At 45.9% G+C, this 22,188-nt stretch overlaps 1 protein-coding gene across 3 annotated transcripts in view; it reads right to left on the bottom strand.

Annotated features, from left to right (window-relative positions):
- Positions 1–9,059: 9,059 nt before the first annotated feature.
- LOC138453101 (uncharacterized) overlaps positions 9,060–22,188 on the bottom strand; it is a 133,439-nt gene continuing 120,310 nt past the window's right edge. For 2 of the 3 annotated variants that reach the window (XM_069605618.1, XM_069605620.1), the window contains one exon: positions 9,060–14,461. In XM_069605618.1, the coding sequence (XP_069461719.1) occupies positions 14,247–14,461 (215 nt within the window). In that variant the 3' untranslated portion in view covers positions 9,060–14,246. The remainder of the gene's footprint in view (positions 14,462–22,188) is intronic. The other variant, XM_069605619.1, reaches the window with a different exon arrangement.

The following is a 22,188-nucleotide window of genomic DNA, read 5'->3' as shown; positions in this document are numbered from 1 at the left end:
TACGGCGTTCCGCTCGGAAAAGTCAAGTGGATTTTGTCAGCGCCTTTCTGAAAACCAGTGAAGTAACTGGACAAACACGTGCCCCTGCACCAGAAGCAGGATGGAAAGTTCATCCTTTCAAACCATAAGGTGAGCTTCAACCAGGGATTTAGGAGGAAGTTAGAGAAGAACGAAGGGGGAAAGGGGGGAGCAAGCACACTATTCTGCAGACTGTTAATCCCCTTTCTCATCTGCAGAAGGATATTCCTACGGGCCAGACAAGCAAGATCTGAGGGTCCTGTTCAGTCGGTGTTTCGAGTTCTGCGCATCACGCTCGAAGAGGCCACAGCAACCCAGACTAGACCGGCGCCTCCGTGGGAGTCAGGTGAGCGTTACAGAACGCGATGCCTTCCTACAAATTCCCACCGAGGCGCTATGGAAACTTCTTAGACTGATCAGTTGGCCCAACTGCTGGGGGAATTACGGGCCGAAGTACACGCCGCTCGTCAAGAGACTAATGCTCTCAGGAGGGAAGTGATTGTATCAAAGGAAAAAACTGATGACCTGGCTAGACAGTTTTTGCAAGGTCAAGCTGGACACACTCCTCTACCAGGTTCCGGGGGGAACCCCGCTCCTGTGGTTCCCAGTAACCCTGTGCAGATTAATCTACCTGGAGACATGCTGCTGGCCCCACCCGAACGCTTTGCTGGGGATCCCAAACGATTCGCCGTATTCATGAATCAGTGTCGTTTGCACTTCCTATGCAGACCTGGGGCCTTCCCTAATGACCAGATCAAGGTAGCCTTTGTATTGTCATATCTCAGCGGCTGTGCTGTCGATTGGTCAGTTCCACTGGTGATGACCCGATTCTCCGTGATTTTCAAGGATTTCCAGCAGGCATGGAAAGGTTATTTGCTCGACACTCTCAGGGGCAGGCTCTGGATGACGAACTCCTATCCCTGCGACAGGGCAATCAGGACCTCCTATCCTACATTGCAACCTTTAATAGGCTAATTGTGGAAACTGGGTGGCCAGAGGATAAAAGAATCATGTTATTTTATCGAGGTCTACGCGTAGAACTTAAAGATGTCCTGGCCCAAGTTGTAAATCCGCCCCAAGAATGCACAGAATATATAGACTTAGTGGTCCAATTGGATCACAGACTTCAAAACAGAAAAGCAGATTGGTCCAAGTTTGAGACCCGGGTGTTGGTCAAGACCCACGCTAACCCCAAGGGTGCTGATGTCTCTGAGCCTATGCAAATTGGGAGGGGTTAAAGGACCTTTAACTCAAAAAGAACGTGAAAGAAGACGGCAGATGCAATTATGTCTTTATTGTGGGTCCTCTGGACACTTTCTACGAGATTGCCCGGCAAAACCGCCCAAGAAGGTGGTAGGAGCCGCTGATAAAAACCATGAAGACTCTGCTTCGGGAAACGACCACGCCCGACAAGCGTAGGGGTCCGCTTGCCGAGCTTGAAAACTAACTCTCAGACTTCGCATTTCATTGTGCCAATGGTCCTCGTAGACCCCGAACAGCCTAAGCGGTTGCATGCAATAAAGGCATACATCGATAGTGGGGCTATAGGAAATTATGTGGATCGTGAATTGGTCTCTAGGATTAACCTCCCTCTGCGTCCTAAAACCAGCAAAGATGTCATCACCACAGTCGATGGAACCGAAATTGCCTCTGGACCGGTAACACATTCCACTGCTGAGGTGACACTTATAGGTCCGGACGGCCATCGGGAGGCAGTTGTGTTTGATGTAATCAAGGCTCCACAGTTTCAGGTTATTCTCGGAATCCCTTGGTTAGAGACACATAATCCTCAAATTGATTGGCGAGCGAAGAGAATAACCTTCCCGGATTGTGCACAAACCTGCTACCCAGAAAATCTAAGTCTAGCGTCTATAACCTCTGTCTCCATGCAACTACCTCCGGAATACCGAGACTTTCAGGACGTCTTCCAAAAGGAACAGGCAAACACGTTACCTCCCCACAGATCGTACGATTGCCAAATCGATCTGGTGCCCGGTGCACAACCCCCTTGTAGCAGGATTTATGCCCTTACTGAACCTGAGAATCTGCATTTGAGACAATATTTGGATGAATACCTAGCCAATGGTTTCATTCGCCCGTCAAGTCTCTGGCATCCTCGGCTTTGTTCTTCGTGCCCAAAAAAGAAGGCGACCTTAGAACTTGTATCGACTACCGCGCATAGAACCAGATAACTGTTAAAAACCGTTACCCTCTGCCTCTGATCCCTGAACTCCTTGACCAGGTGAAGGACGCTTGCGTATACACCAAGTTAGATCTCCGGGGGGCTGATCATCTGGTGCGAGTAAAAGAAGGCGACGAATGGAAAACGGCCTTCCGTACAAAATATGGATTATTTGAATACCAGGTGATGCCTTTCGGGTTGTGCAACGCGCCTGCTGCCTTCCAATTCTTCATGAACGATGTCCTTCGGGAACTCATCGATGTTTGTGTTGTCGTATATATCAATGACATTCTTGTGTACTCCTCTTCGGAATCTGATCACAGAAAGCATGTCAGGGCCGTCCTTGAGAAATTGCGCCAGCACAAATTGTTTGCAAAGCTGGAAAAGTGCGTTTTCCATACCACCGAGGTTGAGTTTCTTGGATTCATCCTGACACCTAAAGGGGTCCGAATGGACTGACGAAAAGTGGATGCCATCCTCAAATGGCCATCACCTAGTTCGGTGAAAGGTGTCCAAAGCATGCTTGGTTTTGCTAATTTTTATTGCAGATTTATCCCGGAATTTTCACGTGTGGTACAACCCATCACTGCACTCTTGCGAAAAAATAAACGCTTCGAATGGACCGAGGAAGCCGAACAGGCCTTTCAGGAATTGAAAGCTAAATTCACATCCGCACCTATTTTGAAGCACCCGCGTCCCGATCTCCCTTATATAGTCAAAACCGACGCGTCCAGCTTAGCCATGGGAGCTGTCCTGTCTCAGAGAGACCCTGAAACCAACCAACTGCACCCCGTAGCATTTTGGTCCAGAAAGTTCTCGCCACCTGAGGTAAATTATGCAATCACCGACAAGGAATTATTAGCCATTAAGTCCGCCTTTAAGGCTTGGCGGCATTATCTTCTTGGCGGCAGGCATACCATCACCGTGATCACTGATCACCGAAACTTACAATATTTAAAAACTGCCAAGGCTCAATCGTCACGTCAGCTCAGATGGGCTTTGTTCTTTGCCGAGTTCAATTTTGTAATCACTTACCGCCCCGGCTGTAAGAATGGCAAAGCGGACGCGCTATCTCGAATAGGAATGGGAGAAATAGACACAAACTCGGAACCTGTGCTGATAATTCCCGAACAAAGAATTTTGGGGATAACCTCTTTACAAACCCTTGAAGACATTCAAGCACGGGTAAAACAACTCCTGGACTCTACAGCCTTGCACGATTGGATCCAAAGGGGGTCTTACTTTTCGGTCAACGATGGCCTACCTTACTTCCAAGAACGCTTATTTCTACCAGAAAAGGAATTGCAAGAACTGGTTATTTCCCGTCATCATGATACCCTGATGGAAGGACATCCTGGCATTGCCAAAATTGAGGAAAAAATTAAACGACAATTCTGGTGGCCTTCCTGGCGAAAGGATATTAAATCTTTCGTGATGTCCTGTGGAGTTTGTGCCCAAAACAAAGGCCAAAAGACAAAACCCGCCGGTCTTCTTCAGCCTTTAGACATTCCACCAGCACCTTGGCACACCTTGTCACTAGATTTTATCACGGACCTGCCCTCTTGTAATGGATACAAAACTATTCTGGTTGTGGTGGATTTATTTTCCAAGATGGCCCATTTTATTCCGTTGAACGGATTACCTTCAGCTTCTGTCCTAGCCAAGGAATTCCTCGAAAATATCATCCGTTTGCATGGATTGCCGTCCATACTAGTCTCCGACCGAGGAAGCCAGTTTATTTCTCATTTTTGGAGAAAGTGTTGTCAACTGGCACAAATCGACGTAAGACTCTCAACCAGCCACCACCCACAGACCGATGGTCAGACGGAGAGAACGAACCAGACCCTTGAACAATACCTACGATGTATGTTGCACCAATCGGAGGGTAATTGGAAGGATATTTTATGGGTGGCCGAATATGCATACAATAACTCGGTACACTCTGGAACTGGACAAAGCCCCTTTTATACCCTATATGGACATCACCCTCGTACGTCAGACCTGGACTCACCTCTGAGCCTTGAAATGCCCGCAGTGGACCATTTGCATTCCACGATAACTCAAGCCTTCAAGGATGCAACTGCACATTTGCAACAAGCGAAAGGGAAATACAAAAAGAATGCGGATCTGCATCGGAGTGAGGCGCCTTCATACCAAATAGGGGATCAAGTATGGTTGGCTACCAAACACTTATTGCTCAAGGGACCTCGAACTTTTAATCCAAGGTATTTGGGCCCTTACTCGATCAAAGCTATAATTAACCCAGTGGCAGTCAAGCTCGATCTACCAGCTAACATGCGGATTCACCCCGTTTTTCATGTGTCACTTTTGAAACCAGGAACCAGATTAATAAAGCCACCAGAACCAATCCAGATAGATGGGGAGCCTGAATTCGAGGTGAAGAACATTTTGGATTCTAAGATCTCAAAATCAAAACTTTTCTATCTAATTGATTGGAAAGGGTACGGGCCTCAGGAAAGGTCTTGGGAACCCAGCGACCACGTACATGCACCTCGGCTAGTAAAAAGGTTCCATCGGAATTTCCCAAACAAACCGAAACCTCCAGAGGGAACAACCTCCAGAGGGAACGACCTTGGGAGGGGCCTTGGGGGGCAGGGGGGAGTGCTGTCATGATGCCTACCCCCGGAGCACCAGTCCAGGCCCAGCACCCCCGGGAGCAGGCATCATGCCCCCGGGTAAAAGCCCAGCGGCCCCTTATAGGGGCTCTTTGGACTCGGCGCCGTTGGCGCCAGGCTCATAAAGGAAGGTGTTTTGTGCACTTACCTGATGCAGACCATGCTGCAAGATTCAGGCCTCCCTGAGACCTGATAGGGACTTTTTTCTCATTGGGACTATTTTGCCACTCGGGCGTGGCCAGGGAAGGATACTTACCTGGAACTACTTTGGGGGCTATTTAAGCCACGCCCAGACAGTAGCTCACTCTTCGCGTTGTTCTGCATCCAAGCAGCTGAATGCTCACCGTGTCTGCTCCTGCATCTGGTCTCCAGCCACGCCCGCCTCGATCCTAGAACACCTGTAAGGAAAGAAGAGAAGAAAAAGCTGAAAACCAAGAATTTTATCAAACTTCTTACCTGCATCCGGAACCTTCACGCCAGCGTTCCTGAGAAAAGACTTTCATTTAAAAGCACTGTGTTGCTCGCTGCAGCGCCGCGCTTCACTCACCTGTCCTCGGGAGTTCTTCTGGCTCCACCGCGACTGTCTGCTCCGGTCGCCACATCTCTGCGCCTAGGGGAGAGAAGAAGAGACAAAAGGTGAGCAGAAGAAACATATGAGGAAAGCCTAATTTTCCGCCATAACACTTACCAGTCTTCTGTTGGTGGACCATTCCTTATTTCGGGTCGGCGCCGCTTCGTTGGCAGGTACCGCACCCCGGCCCCTATGGGGAAAGGACAAAAGACATTACTGGAGGAATATAAAGACATTAAGAGGGGTCGCCCCCTTCGCTAACTCACCTGAGTTTACCATCGGCAATTCAATCCCTCAACGCACCGCCTTCATTCTGCACTAGAAATAAAGGACAGATCACAGGTTAGGAAGGCAACAGAAAAGGAGGCTCAACACGTGAACTTTTGTAATCTTCATACTTACGGCGTTCCGCTCGGAAAAGTCAAGTGGATTTTGCCAGCGCCATTCTGAAAACCAGTGAAGTAACTGGACAAACACGCGCCCCTGCACCAGAAGCAGGATGGAGAGTTCATCCTTTCAAACCATAAGGTGAGCTTCAACTGGGGATTTCGGAGGAAGTTCGAGAAGAACGAAGGGGGTAAGGGGGGAGCAAGCACACTATTCTGCAGACTGTTAATCCCCTTTCTCATCTGCAGAAGGATATTCCTACGGGCCAGACAAGCAAGATTTGAGGGTCCTGTTCAGTCGGTGTTCCGAGTTCTGCGCATCACGCTCGAAGAGGCCACAGCAACCCAGACTAGACCGGCGCCTCCGTGGGAGTCAGGTGAGTGTTACACTGGGGATACAGAAGAACAGGAGAGGCAGGGCAGTGAGAGAAGGTAGCCTGACACCTGATGTACCCAGTAAGGCTACACTGAAGCTGAACCAAGGCGGGAGGAAGCAACAACTGCTTACCACTGGTCAAGGGGGCAGCAATGTCAACAGAGGAAAGGGTACCCGGGAAAGAGGTCTGCAGTATCCCTCCGTAGCCACGGAAACCAAAGGCTGGAGGAAGCAGCTAATGCTTAACGCCAACCGAGGTAGCAGGATTGTCAATGGAGAAACGGGAACCTGCGAAAGAGGTCTGCAGAGTTTGCCCGCAGGCGTGAAAAACAGAAACTCCCGAACAGAGTCGGGAAGGTGGAAAGCACATGAAGAGAGATGGCGTGCCCACGGGAGAAGGTGGGACACTGTGGCCCTGTCAGGCAAAATGCGGAAGGCCCATCACAGTGGAAAGGGAGTCTGGGATCCACCACACAAGCCTGGAGAAACAAAAGAACTTAAGGGAAACCACCACTTTCAAGGAGTGAACTGTGAGTCTGGGACTATAACCCAATATAATGTGAATGAAAGTGAGAAAGACCTGGCAGGAGAGTATACCTTTTTTTTTATTTTTTTTATTTGTTTTTGGTTTATGAGAAAACCTTTACAAAAGAAGAGTATTAAAAACTCAGATTTCGTACAAAAAGCAGTTTTTCCTGCATATTTAAGAATACAGAAAGTGAAAGAATAAAGCAAAAGGGGGAAATAACAAGGTAAAATAAAGGCTCAAAAACCAGGGATTGAACTAAGCAGACTGATCCCCTTGACTGGAGGGTTCAAGAACTTGGCTAGTCTGTTGATGGTTCCTTAAGATAGTAAGCTTCTCCAAAATGTTTACAATCTCAGCAGTTAGCATGACTTCTTGGCCAGAGATCAGTCTGTCCCAAAATGCATCCTGAACTAGGCTCTCCTCTCTGGTTACAAATCTCCCCAATGATGATACCCTGATCGCCCATGTGCCTTTGCACTCCAGCAGCAGGTGTTTGAGGGATTGTAAGTTCGGAGAGGCACAGATCTTACAAAGGCTTATTGCCTTCTCGCCCTGGTTTCTTTGGTCCAGTATTTAACCCGTGTGGGCTATATTCAGTCTGAGCCTGAGAAAGTTGTTTCTGATTCTTTGGTCCGGGAATTTTTCCAGGTAGTGCGGGATGGTGCCAAGCTTTCTGTCCGCTGTCAGGAGTATACCAGGCAACCTGTTTTGCGAGTCCGGGTCCTTACTCCGAATATTGTGTGGACATTAAGGAACAAAAGGAAGATCCATACCCCTTCAGTTAAAATATACCATCTGTGAGCAAAAGTACTGGCAGGAGAGTATACCAGGCAACAGTAGTGAGTCTGGGAAACACACCCAATTGTGATAGTGAACAAGAAGGCTCAAGGAAAGACCCATACCCCTGGGAAAATTAAGCCACCTTTGAAAGTGCACAGTATGAGAAGAAGCCCTGGCAAGTTGGGAAAGTGAACTACCTTTGAAAATGTGCCATACAAGAAAATGCCCTGGCAGGAGAGTAAACTAGGCATATTGCAAGTCTAGGACCCACACCCAATTGTCTCACCTGAAAAGAAAAACTTAAGGAAGAATCCATACCCCTTAAGAAAGTGAATTGTGTGTTTTGTGATATCAAGCACCTTGTTAAGATGAGATTGTGACATCAAGAGGAAGGAGTCAACCTCTTGACCTGTTTGGAACACTGTTACCATGTTTTTAACCGTTTATGGGGGAAAAGACACTTTCAATTGTTTGGGACAGGCAAACAATCTGGGGAAGGGTACATTCCTATTTGTGAGTCTATGGAACTTTGTTTATGTTTGGCACCTTTTGCTTTGGCCATTTTGAACTATGACCAAGTAGCTGAAAGACATTTCCCTTTTCACATTTTGTTCAGTTGTAGCAGGATGGGAATTTGGGCATTGGACAGAGAACCTTTTGGACATTCTGACAATGACGTATTCCTTAGTTTTGATGAGGCAGGGAATCCCCTCATAGTTGTATAGATAGAGAGGTCTTTTTCCAACCCCTTTTTATTTAAAAAAAAGGTTTAAAGCAAACAACATCACTACCCTGTGTCCTGCTTTACTCTTGATTCCTTACACAACCTACCGGCCAAGATTTTGGATACGATTTTGCCATCTGGGTTGATGAGATTTATAGGCCTATAACTGTTTAATGACTCCAGTGGTTTATCCTTTTTTAACAAGACTGAAATAGAGGCATGCCAAACAGATTCCATGAGCAACCCATTGCATCTATTCCACCGGTAAAAAATCAGGTCCAGGACATTTTCCCAAATTTAGACTAAAAGCCACTCTTTTAGTTTCATCCAAACCCAATTCTGAGTCAACAATTATCTTGTCCTCTTCCGACAACTTTGGGATTAGCAAGGCATCCAGAAACTGCAAGGCTCCACCTTGTACATCAATAAGGTTCCCAGAATACACCTTCTCAAAGTAATCCTTGAATTCATTGTTTATCACTATTTGGTCATATGACATCCCTCCTAAACATTTCTTAATTGCACAACTAGCCCTACACCCCTTCATATTCCTTAACCGATGAGCAAGTAGACGGCTGCATTTCTCACCATTTTCAAAGTAAGCGCATCTCGGTTATGAGTTCTCAAGAAAGGTAGTGGGCTAAGAAGCAGCTGCCGGTCATTAACTCTGCATTATTTGGAATGAGGTTACTGCTTATGGGTCAACAACTACAGGAATGCTGGGGGCTGAAGTTTCGGCACATTCTTTTTCTTGTTCAAGTTTCATGTCATGTACATCATCTTCATTTTGCTGCTATTGGCATTCAAGAATGTTTGAAAGCTTAACAATTGCATCTGTCTTTAAATAAAAAGTGTGATTTCTTTTTTTAAGTCAATTTTATTCGAGAAATCAGCATTGCGCTATACAAATGAGCTCGTGGTAAACATGTGTTCAAAAATCAAACAACCAAGCAAGCAAAGTACACATACTTAAAAAGCACTGGTATTTAATTTGACAGAAGATCAATGCAAAATTGTTTGTGCACACTCATGCTTTAAGGAAACTAGTCCTTTGCAAAGACTAACCCAGAGAGAGGCAGGGAATCAGAGTAGGGTGCATCGGATATCACATGATACATGCCCGAAATTAAGTCTCTGAAAAAATGTCATTGCAAATATTGTAATTCATAACCAGATTAGAGCCCAGGAGCATAGCAGGTGTACGGCTGAGACAAAGAGGCTATCAACACAACAGGACATTGGGAGGTAAGTGTGGAGTATGCATGTTTGCAAAAGCAGTGAGGAGGGTTGTCCTCGTTTTAGAAATATCTGTTCTCAAGGGAAGGTGGCAGGAAATAATGTTTACAAAAATATGTTTTGTATTTTTTAACAAGCCTGGTGACAATTACAGTCCAAAACTATGGGTCTGAGAGCAACATCGCTGAACTTGTTCCCCTTTTCATGCTGGTTTACCAATTATTCGTCCTTGAGGAGCGCTCATCGCAGAACGATACTTAAAAACCTGTATCATTCCTAAGTGAATCATCGTCACGGTATATCATGTAACTTGTATTCGATATACGAGTAACCTCACGTGGATGGCTGTGCGGGTGCCACTGGATAGTGGCCGCCTTTAATCAGTTTCAGAGAGTACAGCTTCAGTGCACTTCGGGGACGAGCTATCATTGTGGAAAATCCAGTAATGGGCCCTGCACACAGGCCCTGTTCCTATGGAAGTGTGTGTGAGATATAGATGGACCTGTACAGGGTCACACCAAGCCAATCCAGGAGTTCCAGGACTGCAGAGCACAAACAGTTTAAGTGAATGTCTGGATTCAGGATCAAATCCACATTTAGGGAGTTGGCCAAGGAAGAAGCCCACAAAATGTGACTGCAGCGGCCCCCACCTAGTGGTTCCACAATAATCAAATGAATGGAACCTTGTAGTTGAGGCTTGGCGTGCTTATCCTTGCCTGAACCCCACAGAAACGTGGATGTCTGTACTAGTTACTTGCAGAAGAACCAGCAATTTAGGAAGGTTACCACCTCAAGTTCTGTCGTAGACCTGCGGGATCCGTTACGAAATCTACCAGGGTCAAATCAGAATGGTGGTCACTCCCTTAGTCTCTGCATTACCAGCCTGGACCCCATCCCCAACCACAATGGCCCAAGGAATGCTTGCTGGGTCTGGTCACTACATTGACCCCTACCACAAAGAGGAATGATACAACGGTCATTTGTAAAGTCATTTCTGTCTAGATGCTAAGGCAGGTCAGCTCATATGCCAATGTTCAGGAATGTCTTACTACTCCCGTTACATTTAGTATTTTATTGGCTTCTTAACCTACCAGCCTAACCTCCAGCACATTTCTGTTGTGGCAACGGTATTATACACATCGCTTAATGTTTGATTACTTAACGTTAGTGTTCCAAAAGACCCACATCCTGATGTTGGTTCATGTCGGAAGGATTCCCCGATGGTCTTGTAAGGTTTCAGGTTCCAGCAGGGATTCCATTAGGTAGGTATTCAGGTTAGCATCTTTTACATTTTCAAATACTCAACAACAGCCTACAGATACCTTATGCAGACCCCTGCATTTATAGGAAAAGAACCCTGGGCCTAATCACAGGGCTGCATTCATTGCTACACTGTCGGACACAAAATCAGCAGGGACAATAGCCTTTGTACTTTGCAGGGTTCTACCTGTACAAAGTTTAGATGGGGATTCAGGTCCGATTCCAGGTCCCAATTGCACATCGATATATGGACACACTCGTATTCTTTTTATTGTAACATAATAACAATGCCTGGCTGCAGGGCTATGCCCTGGATTTTGCCTGGGGGTCACCAGTAGGCACAACCCCAGCATCTGGAGCATACCCAAAAAGTTCGGAAAAAGTTGCCAACAACCAGGGGAATACCCACAGCCAGATGCGCAAGGCTACTCGCATGAGGAAAACAGGGGTGCATGGTGTAAACAGAGACAGAGGGAATTAGGGTTCCTCAGTGGACACATATGTGAGTTTGCGTTCTTGATGAGTCTTCACGTTGGGACTCATTAGGAATAAAAGTGGTTCGACAAGTCAGGGAAATTCTGAAAAACACAGGAAGTCTGTGCTTCAGTGACACTGTAGGGCATGGGACCCCACAGTTTGACTTAGAATTAGTTTGATGAAACATATTGTGTTCCCTTGCCTTACAATCCAAACAAAACCAGAATGTTTTAAACTGAAAATGTAAAAAATAAGCTTCTCCCCTTGCGTATCCACACACATTTCTAACACATTTTATTTCAGACCTTCTATATTTTACAGATAGTGTACTTCAAAAGTGCATTCTGCATCATATTAAGCATATAGTTGCACTTCATGCTTCCAGGACTGCTCCTTTGTGGCTCCTTGATCTACTTTCTCAGTCTTTGTTACTGTAATAGAACTGATTTCATTAATGACATGCAAAACTGTGCGATCGTAGCTTCCATTTGCCAATATGAAATTAATTTAAGTGCCATTTGGTAATACCCAAGAACAGTGGCTGCCCCATAAAAACTCCAATGGAAAGAAACAAGGACCCTCCTCTGTTGCATGCCCTACTCTGCAGAAAAGAGTTTTCTTGTGATTAACACATGACTCAAGAATTGCCAAATGAACAAGACAATCAAGAGGTCTATTATCATATACAAGATATAAACATTACTCCAAAATGTTTTCCAATGAATAGCCTTTGGTTGTGTACTATGACATGTTTAAACACTCTTCATAAGTAAACAATGAAAAGCTGGCCCACCCATATTATGAATTCCTTGATGCAAAGACAAAATGATGCAATTTGGCCCTCCTACCATTTTATAATTACACCATCAGACATTGCTTGAACTAGCTCTAAGGACCTCAAAATCCTATCATGGAAAACTCATGTTGAACTAAAGTACACATATCAGTCATGCTTTTTATATATGCTTCAGAGAATCCCGTTTGATTTATTGATTGCAGAGTTGTAATACGCATAACACTGAGGCATCCATCACTGTATCTGAGCACAGCTAGAGACAATTCAAGTGAGCTGGATATAAAACTTTAAAATTAAATGGGAAGAAATAAATTACGAGAAGAAGCACATTTTCAGATCTTTATGAAAGGCTAGCAGGGAATTTGAGGAGAGAAGGTAGACCGGGAGATTATCCGAGGGCCCAGTACTAAGAATCCCTGATGTCCTTTGGAGATACACTAAGAGAAGGGAACGGTCAACAGATGTAAGTGTGCCAAGTAATGTGGTCACAATGCTTGCTAGTGGATTTTCTGTGTAAGGTACTGCGGTGCTAGACCATGAATGCATTTGAAAACTAAACATAGTATCGGCATATAACCAATGCAGGGAGCGTCTTGCAGTGGAGGCTGAAGAGGATCTTAATCGGACAGCCACATTTTGGGCGATTTGAAGGTAGCGCACCAAGTAATTTGGTAAACCTGCATACATACACCACCATAAGCAAAGCATGAGTTTAGCAATCCACCAACCACCACGTCATGGTCAGAAGGAATGAAGAGCATGTTAGAGCATCCATAGGTCATAAAAGAGGATCTTACAGCCTCATTGACTTGATTGGTTAGCCCTAATTGATGGTTGCTAATAGTGCCCAGATTTCTAACATTTTCATAAAAGGTTGTCAGAATACCAAACAATGAGGGTGGCAGAGGGATTCTAAGAGGTGCTTTTAAAAGATGTTGGGGTCCGAGGAGAGTAATCTCAGTTTTGGAGGGATTTAACTGGAGATTGGTATTGGTCAGCCATAATTTGATTTCCTCAAGGCATAATTGAAGTTGGTCAAATGTCTCCAGGGGACCAGAAACCTTAAGGAACAATTGAGTGTGATCCGCATACAAATGGAATTGAATAATAAAATTGTAGATGAGTCATCAGGGAAAGAAACAGATATTAAACAAGTGAAGAGAAAGAGAAGAACCCTGCGGCACCCCACAAGTAACTAAAGAGGAGGCTGAAATAAAAGGATTTAACTTTACACCTTGTGATCTTCCAGAAAGAAAACCATTTCAGAGAGGAACCAACAACTACAGCAATGAGAGTCGAGGGGAGAATAGAGTGAACCACTGTAACAAATTGGACTGACTGATCTAACAGAGCCAACAAGGACAGGTGACCCAAATGAGAGTAGAGCAAAAGGTCATCCCAAACGGAGATCAAGTCAGATACCGTACCATGTGTGGGACAAATTCCAGACTGCAAAGTATCAAGTATCAGATTATTCTCTATGAAATCCATCGGTTGTTGCATTACTACCTTCTTGAGGACATTGGCAATCCAGGGAAGCTCAGTTGCCAAGTGGTAGTTTGCACACAGATTCCTTAAAGAGGAGAGTCATAAGGGCACATTTTAAGCCAGAGGAACCATCTCCTGTCTGAGTGACAGGTCGACAAGCTGAGTAATGTGAATGGACAATGACAGGGTATGAGCTTGCACAACCAAAGCAAGCACGTTTTGACAGCCTGTACCATATTGGCAAAACCTCGATTTTGTGGTTCTGAATTCAACCATTACGGGTCTTTGCTTCACTGCCTCTTGCCATGTTTTGCACCTCGGGTTATGGGACTCCTGCACCTCCCCTCGACTCTGCTCAGAGGGTGTTACCCCAGTTCATCACCCATCCTTCCATCCTCTCCCTTTGAAGGGGAGTCCAACCTGCAGCTGTCAGTCCCATGTTGGGTCCCCTGCCCACTCACCTTCATCTTCGACCACCATTCTGCCCTTTCGCCACACCACTTCCAGGCCCTTACTGCCCCCCCCCACACACACCAGATTTACACCATCAGAGGCGCAGTAATTGCCCAAGCTGCAAAGCCTGCAAGGTAATAACCCACGTTCGTAATGGCAGCATGGTTTAGGCATTCATTGTCAAATTGTCTTTCCATTGTTTGTAGAAATATAGTAACTTTACATAACCATGTACAATACATGATGTTATAAAAGCACACAAAGTCCTTAAAATGGGGTTCTCACAGGTAGTTGAAAGTAATGCCTTTATCTTCTTCAGAACGGGATAAATGTATCAACTCTTCTCAGCCTGTTTCTGTACAACGCATGAGATGGACAGGACAGCGCTGGTGTTCATTGTAGAGTTGTAGAGGCCCGATGTTTGAGAAAAGCGGCAGTCCACAGAGCAGATGACACTGGAGTTATGGACCTGACCCCTGGAGTCATTGTGTAGCGCAAGGTTCTCATTTGGAACATGATGCATCACAACCAAAAGGATCTTCCTTCCTGCTGAGAATGGAAAAAAGCATTACAGAAAGCCCACCTATCACAGCTTAGATGCATCTTGCTGTTTACGCTGAGTTAAAGTAGTTTATAAAGTGCTTGATTGCCATCTGCTTCTTTGCACTATTACAACTACTGGTTGGTGTATCATTTAAGCAAAGAGATAAGGCAACACTGCGAAGATGGCAAAACTATATTTTCAAGGCATTCCAAAACGTGCACATTGATGGGAGTTACAGAGGCTGCTTGCCCAAAATGTGACAGAAGGGGACACTTTGTACATTTTTCATCTTTAGGGCTCAAAAAGATTAAACGATAAGTCTGACCTAGTATGAGCTACAACATTCAGTATATATGTAATATTTCAATAACAAAAGAGGGGGTGCCATAATACACCCAATTCACTACACACAAAGCTATACATTTATGCAGTAGTCAGAGAGTTTGTTTGCTTACAATTTTAACAAGATACTTCTAAAAGAAGTTTAAGCTCAAGTGTTTGTGGGTATCCTGCGACACAAATGTTGTCCAATGTTTTTCCAATATAGTAGACATACCTCAAATTGTGAGGCATATATTTCTACATCAGATATAGATCACGCACAAACATATATTACATATTGCGAAAAAAAGTGCCACATTAAACATGCCCCCCCTTTGTGCTCCCTCCACATGGCCTGATCCGACTCACGCTTCCACTCACTTCTTTTTGAAATCTGTCATGCGAAAGAATTTCTGCCAGTGTCTTCCAAATGCGTGTCGAGCCGGTTTGAATTTTGGTAAAATGAGCACCCATGGGTGCCTTTACAGGCTGTGGAAACACCCCGCGGTAAAGATGCACTGAATTTGTAAAAAGGTTCCCTGCCCCCAGCCCTTAAAGGTAAGCTTGTCCCTGTAACAGAAATGTTAGTTAAAATGAGAAAGGGGATACATTGTGTTGAGAAATTTGCGTACCATACCACTGACAGGGGGTGGACACATCGTCATTTTGGCCTTTTTCACAAATTGCTACAAATATTACAATATTTATGGTAAATTGGATAAGTGTTACATTTAGGTTATTTTGTGTAGAGGAGATACATTTGTAGATTTGCACGTGCGCAGAAACATAACGATGAAACATTGTTGCACGGAGGGCCCCGCCCCACTAAGGTAAAGCAGGCGATCAATATGTGCACATGGAGTCTAGCTGTATGAATGGTGCTCATGATAGGAGATCATAATAGGTATAATATGCACACATAATGGTATACATTTATGGGAAGTGTTTTTTGTATTTAGTAAAAGATAAGAAATATATGAGGTGGGATTGCTCTGTGTTTCATGGGTCTACACATTGTGGATTAATCAGAAGGATGTTTACCCATCATGGCAAAGGTTTGCAAAGGCTTCGTCAGCACTTGGAGAAAAGGATTTTCAAGTTGATCAATGGGGCAGCTGCGGTCAGTTTGCAGATGGCTCAAGTGCTGGAGGGCAAAGGAAGATATGATCTCTGGTGAATTGGAGAGCTCATTGTTGTAAGACATAGGCATCTTGTGAATTCATGGGGTGTTTGAAGCAGGTGGCTTCTCCTGGGGCACTTGTAGAGACCAGTAGTAATACATTTTAGGAGAACGATTGTGTTGTGAGAGAGTGGGCAGAACTCATGTGAATAGAAAAAAAGTCAGCCACGTAGAATTCATAAAAATCGGACACCGGACAGGTCTGGGAAATGCGATTAGCAAACATGAATAGATCAAAAGGGTATATATGGGTCTTTGTCTCGTCTTCATGTGCTTAGGTATTTTTTGAGTAGGTCTGTGTGCGTCACGGATAGGAATTTTGTTGTTGTGTAACTAAGAGGCAAGGCTGCCACCAAATATGGAGAGGCCTTTGGGAAGGGGTGTGTTGAAAATGTAAACCTTGTAATTCTACGTTTTTAGGGGATTGTGTTATACTGTCTGTGTCCAGTGAACTGTGTGGGTATTCGATTTTGCTGTACAGGACAACCAATCATGTTTGGGGGATGACTTTGTAACGCTATCTGGGGGAGTCTATTAACTGTAGCAAATTGTATACAATGTGTGTTCTTTGTGCGTTTCAGAGAGACCAGGGTTAGTTTGACTCTTAGATGTCATCTAAGCCCCCCTCCCAGCCGTTGTACAATAAACTTGCTCTATGGACAAACGATACACTTACTAATTTTAGAGGTGGACCTAATTTGATTTAAGGGGCGGCGCTAAAGGTCCATGCCTAAAATGTTATCTCCGCATCACGCCACATAAGGTGGAGTGTGCTGGTCTCACCTAAATAAAGTTTAAAGAGGATAAAATATCCTTTCTATCCTTGAGAACTGTAGTTCTCACAAGGTAAGCCAGATAAAAGTAAAAGGGGAGCCCCAAGGGCAACACTAACAATAAAAAGATAGAATCCAAAAGTTGTCAAAGAGGATAAAATTAAAAGGACACTATGTAGAGTCTTACAAATGACACTCATAAAAATAGTAAAAGGATCTGTGAGTGGGGCGAGGCTAAGCAGCCATGTGAAAGGACGTTGCTCCGCTGGCGCGCCTGATGATCCTACAAACATGCGTGCAAAACTACGTGAATAGAAGCCAGCCAGAACTGTAACTTGGAATGTGGGCATGGGACACCCTGAGGCGTGCCTGGAGAAAATGTCTAGCAGCTTCCAAAGGTGATCAAGGAGATTTCTGCCTGAGAACGGGCAGAGACGGATGCAACAAAGGAAAGACGATGGGCGCTGTCAGTCGGCCACAGAGAACAAAGACCCTCAGCACAGCCGCGATGGACTAAATGGGTGCTGCGCAACAAAAGGAGAGAGTGCAGCGGAGACCGAGGGCACAAAGTGCGATCCGCATGCTGGGTAGCCTGACTGGAGGCTCCTGACCGGCATATGCATGCGTGGTGTTCAGACTCGAAGAACTGAATCACGGAGCGGCTGCTGGGATCTGTAAGAACACTGGTGCTCGGCAGCCGAGCACCGGATTGGAATTAACTCGATCCGGGAATGTGGATACAAGTATCCGGCCTCTCCTTGATACATTTACACAATATCAGCGGGCGTGTGACTGCCAGCTGGAAGTGCCCGCATAATGAACCGGCAAGCATACAGGATGTAAGCGGGCTGGCTGGACTGCAGGCAACAGAAGTGTGTAGCGCTAGCTGAAAGATACATTGTATACCAACTGCGAAAGAGCCGCCGGGCGAGTGCCAATAAAGCCAGCAGGGAACACCCCTTTTGTTTTTATAGGCTTTTCCTGACCACGGAGGTGTGTAGAAGACACCGTACAGAACGCTGCCCAGCCACTGCATTAGGTGGAGGGGGAGGCCCATAAAACAAAGTGTAGTGTTACACCAGGGCTTGGAGGATAATGGAAGCCTGCCTCTCCTTCTGCTAAGTGGCATGTGCCCAAGAAATTAACCTGATTGATGCCCCTGAGAGTGCAAAGGACATATATAATACCACTGGACCCACAATAGCACGCTGCTGTGCAGACACAATAAGGGTAATAAGCCATCCTACCCTGGACAGCTGCTGGTTGGCACATTAAGAAGAAAGGTGACAGGCACTGGGAGGAATACTGGACACCAAACACCACATGAGTTCACAACAATCAGAAAAGATACGTGGGAGGACACGACCCACTCAAAACGTAATACAGCGCACGTTATCAGATTGCAGCCTTATGAGGACGACGCTCCCGGACCCGGACTGATCTGGGGCCGGCAGAGATATACTGGGTACAGAACCAGCACGAAACGGAGGGGCCGAACTCCGAAACGCAAGCAGGGTTGCATGAGGTCGGTGAAAGGGCTTAGGGCCAAGACTAAGCAATCCACAATGGAGGTCTTTGCCAAAACGCAACGGACCCCTACTGCTCCAACACAGAGCGCAGCGACAGCTTCACTGGACATTACCCCGGAAGGAGAGAATCAACTGGTTCTAGCAGCCATAACAGAACTGGGAACCTCATGGAGGAGGGCAATGGCGGATCTACAGACGGCCCTGGAGAATAAAATAGACGCAGTGGGAATCAAAGTCACCCTACTGCGATAAGATGTCTGGCTGAAAGAACAAGTGGTCTTGAGAGCGTGGTTAAAACCAACGCAGAAACCAGCACAAATAACGTGAAGGAGATCCACATATTAAAGCAACAGGTGGCCAATAATGGAGAACCGAGCAGAGGAGGCGGAAGGAAGGGTAAGACGTAACATCCGTGTGGTCGGCTTGCCAGAGGGAGAAGGAGGCCAGGACCCCACGGATTATGTGGAGAATATGATCTTGCAAGAGATAGGGGCAGACAAGCTCTCACAAGGGTTTACTGTTGAACGAGCACACCGAGCCCTGATGAGGAAACCACGGCCCTGGGCCCCTCCTCGGGCGTGAATTGCAAAGATCCTGAACTATAAAGATAGAGAGAAGATCTTGTAGTACTTTTGTAAAGGTGGAACGATAGAAAGGGCATCCACCAACATTACAGCATATCCGGATTACACCATGTTGGTGCAGAGGCAGCGATACAGCTATGTGGCAGTCAAGAGGAGACTGCGCACGGCTGGGATCAAGTACATGCTTTTGTACCCGGCGAAGTTGAAGGTTTTACACAAAAGCAGAGCGCTCTTTTTCGACACTCCAGAGGAAGCGACGACTTGGCTGGATTTGCAAGGCTGCCCGGAGCGAGATGGGGAACAGAATCATGAGGAGCGTGACAAGTGAGGGGGAGATATTATGAATGCTGAAGGGATATATGGGGGAGGGGCGAGTCCCAGTAAGAGACCGTGGAACATTTGAATAGTATTGCTGCACTTTTGGACTCACTTACTTTGTTGGACTAGAATATAGAGAATGAAACGCATAAGTAAACTGAATAGCGACAGGCGTAGTTGACTTAAAGTAATCAGGAGCATCAGAATGGACACAACCTACCCCTAGGAATTAGTAGTAAGACAGCCACTAGGGCGACTTTATCCTGCTGAGCCGCGAGTACGGCTATTGTCAGAAAGGGCTAGAGGCAGGGGTGCCTGAGATCCAGGGATGGAGCTGGGCAACAGTTGGGGAGGGAGTTGTTGGGACAGGGAAAGGAGGTGGGTGGGAGGGTGGATGCGGGGTTTGGTGTGTTTTTAGTTAGGGGAAGTTTGAGTTGGGAATCGAGCCTATATAGATGGGGAATACAATTGAGAAGGAACCTAGCTATGTACTGCACTGGTGGGGAAGAGGTGGGACTCCAAACGGCCATGGGGGACCTTAAAATAATTACCTGGAATGTTAGGGGGCTTAATAGCTATCTAAAAAGGAACAAGGTTATGTTATACCTGCGTAGACAAAAAATAGACATAGTCCTGCTGCAGGAGACTCATCTGACGCGAGATAGGATGGAGATGATTGGGAAGAAATGGAAGGGGGTCGTGGCGGGTTCTTCATATTCAGCCTATGCTAGGGGATTACTTATCTGGGCTGCGTCCCATGTCCCCTTTCAGCTGTTACGCACAATTGTTGAGATGGATGGAAGGATGGTCATAATGAGGGGGCTGGTGGAAAACAGGGAGATAAGCATTGTAAACAACTATGCCCCGAATCAAAATACAGCAGCATACTTTAGGACACTGTGCACCAACCTTAGCATGTGTGTGGGAAGCGCAGTGATTTGGGGGGGGGGACTTTAACTGTGTTCTAAACCATAGGGTCGATAGATCGGATAGGAAGATGGATAGACCCACCCCAGCCGCTAAAGCGTTGCAGACACTGCTGACTGACTTTGGGTTTGGAGATGTGTGGAGGACACAACACCCCCAAGAGAGGCAATACTCGCATTATTCCACCCCGCAGCAATTACACACGAGGCTGGACTATGTCTTTGCCACGCAAGAGGTAATAACAGAGATCACACAAGCAGAATATAAAGCAAGGGTCCTGTCGGACCACTCGCCTTTGATCCTCAGATGGCAATATCGACCCCCGAGAGCGAGGATTCCGACATGGCGCCTCAGGGCAGAGGCGCTGAGAGACCCCTTTTTTAGGGAGGATATGAGGGAGGAGATCAAACTATTTTGAGACAAATACTGGCAGTGTGGACTCGGCGGGCATGTTGTGGGAAGCCTTTAAGGTTGTGATGAGAGGGGTAGCCATAGCGAAATCTAAAGGATTGCAAGGAGGGATCCTGGCTGACCTAAGGGAAACAGGGAGAATTGGAAGGAGCACTAAGGGGAGTAAATGATACCAAGGAAGATATGGAACTAATACTCAGGCTGCAGCAGAAATGTGGCGAGTACTGGGAATGACTGAGCAACCTCAACTATAAAAAATATATAGAGAGACAGCATGCGGGAGGGGATAAACCAGGAAAGATCTTGGCATGGTTATATAAGAATGAAACCCCCAGACCTCCAATTAGGACAATAACAAGGAAAGACGGTAGTGTAGCTGACACCCAAGAGGGAGTTAATCAGGAATTTGTAGACTATTACAGGCTACTATATGAAGATGATGGAAGATGATGGAGGGCTGTCGTACGACGAGAACAGAAACATTGGAGGATATAGGATTGCTGAAGATAAGTGCTGAGGAGAGAGAGGAGTTAGACGCGCCGATTACTTTGGAGGAACTAGAAGAGGTGGTGAGACAGTTGCCCACAAGTAAGACCCCGGGGGCTGATGGACTCCCGAGTGAATTCTATGAAGTATTTAAAGCAGAGATGCTCCCCCCACTGTTAGAAATGCTGAATAAAGCGTACAAGTTGGGTAGACTGCCAGAGTCACTTAGAGAAGCGACTATAATACCGCTCCCTAAACCTAATAAGGCTGGGCATAGCTGCGGTTCATATAGACCCCTGTCAATATTGAATCAAGACAGCAAAATATTGACGTCTGTCTTGGCAAACAGACTGAGAAGGGTTATTGGGAAACTAATAAACCCTGATCAGACAGGCTATGTCCTGCACAGGAACATATCTAACAATCATAGGCGACTCCATCGAGTTATCGAGCATGGGAGCGAAAACGAGGGTGAAATAGAAATTGTGTCATTGGACGTAATAAAGGCCTTCGATTCGGTCAAATGGCCATGGCTGCTGGTGGCCCTGGCTGGCTATGGGATGGGGCCTAGATATCTGCGGTGGGCGGAAATGCTATATAGTGAACCGCTGGCTAGAGTTAAAACGGGAGCAGTAGTATCGCAAAGATGGCGACTCCGTAGAGGTACCAGACAAGGATGTCCATGGTCCCCAACACTCTATATACTGACCCTAGAACCCCTAGTGATATACGATAGGCATCTCTGTGGGAGAGGAACGACATCTGATCTCTCTATATGCGGATGACATGCTGCTGTATTTGCGACACCCGGAGGAAAACCTCCAATACATTCTAGAAGTGATGGATAGATATGCGGGGCTGTCTGGTATAGCGGTGAACCCTCAGAAATCCAGCATATTCCCACTGGGAAGATGTAAAGGTATCCCATTGAAACAGCTACCAGTGTTACAGATACCATGGGCAGTTAGCACATTTCGTTATTTGGGGTTAGATGTATACTACACAGTGGAGGATGAACATAGGTGCAACACGGAAGTAGCCATTAAGAAAATTGAAAATTGCATGAGTTTCTGGGTGAAGCTGCCTTTAGCAATGATGGGACATGGGGCAATGCTGAAGATGGTGGTCCTGCCTAGGCTCCTGCATTTTTTTGGGAATATACCGTACTTGATACCCAAGAAGTTCTTCACTAGACTGAACAGT

The sequence above is a fragment of the Ambystoma mexicanum genome, chromosome 4p (genome assembly GCF_040938575.1).
Source record: "Ambystoma mexicanum isolate Mex_15411 chromosome 4p, UKY_AmexF1_1, whole genome shotgun sequence".
Taxonomy (NCBI): Eukaryota; Metazoa; Chordata; class Amphibia; order Caudata; family Ambystomatidae; genus Ambystoma; species Ambystoma mexicanum.
Note: the sequence above shows the minus strand (reverse complement) of the source record. Positions and strands in the feature narration are given on the sequence as shown.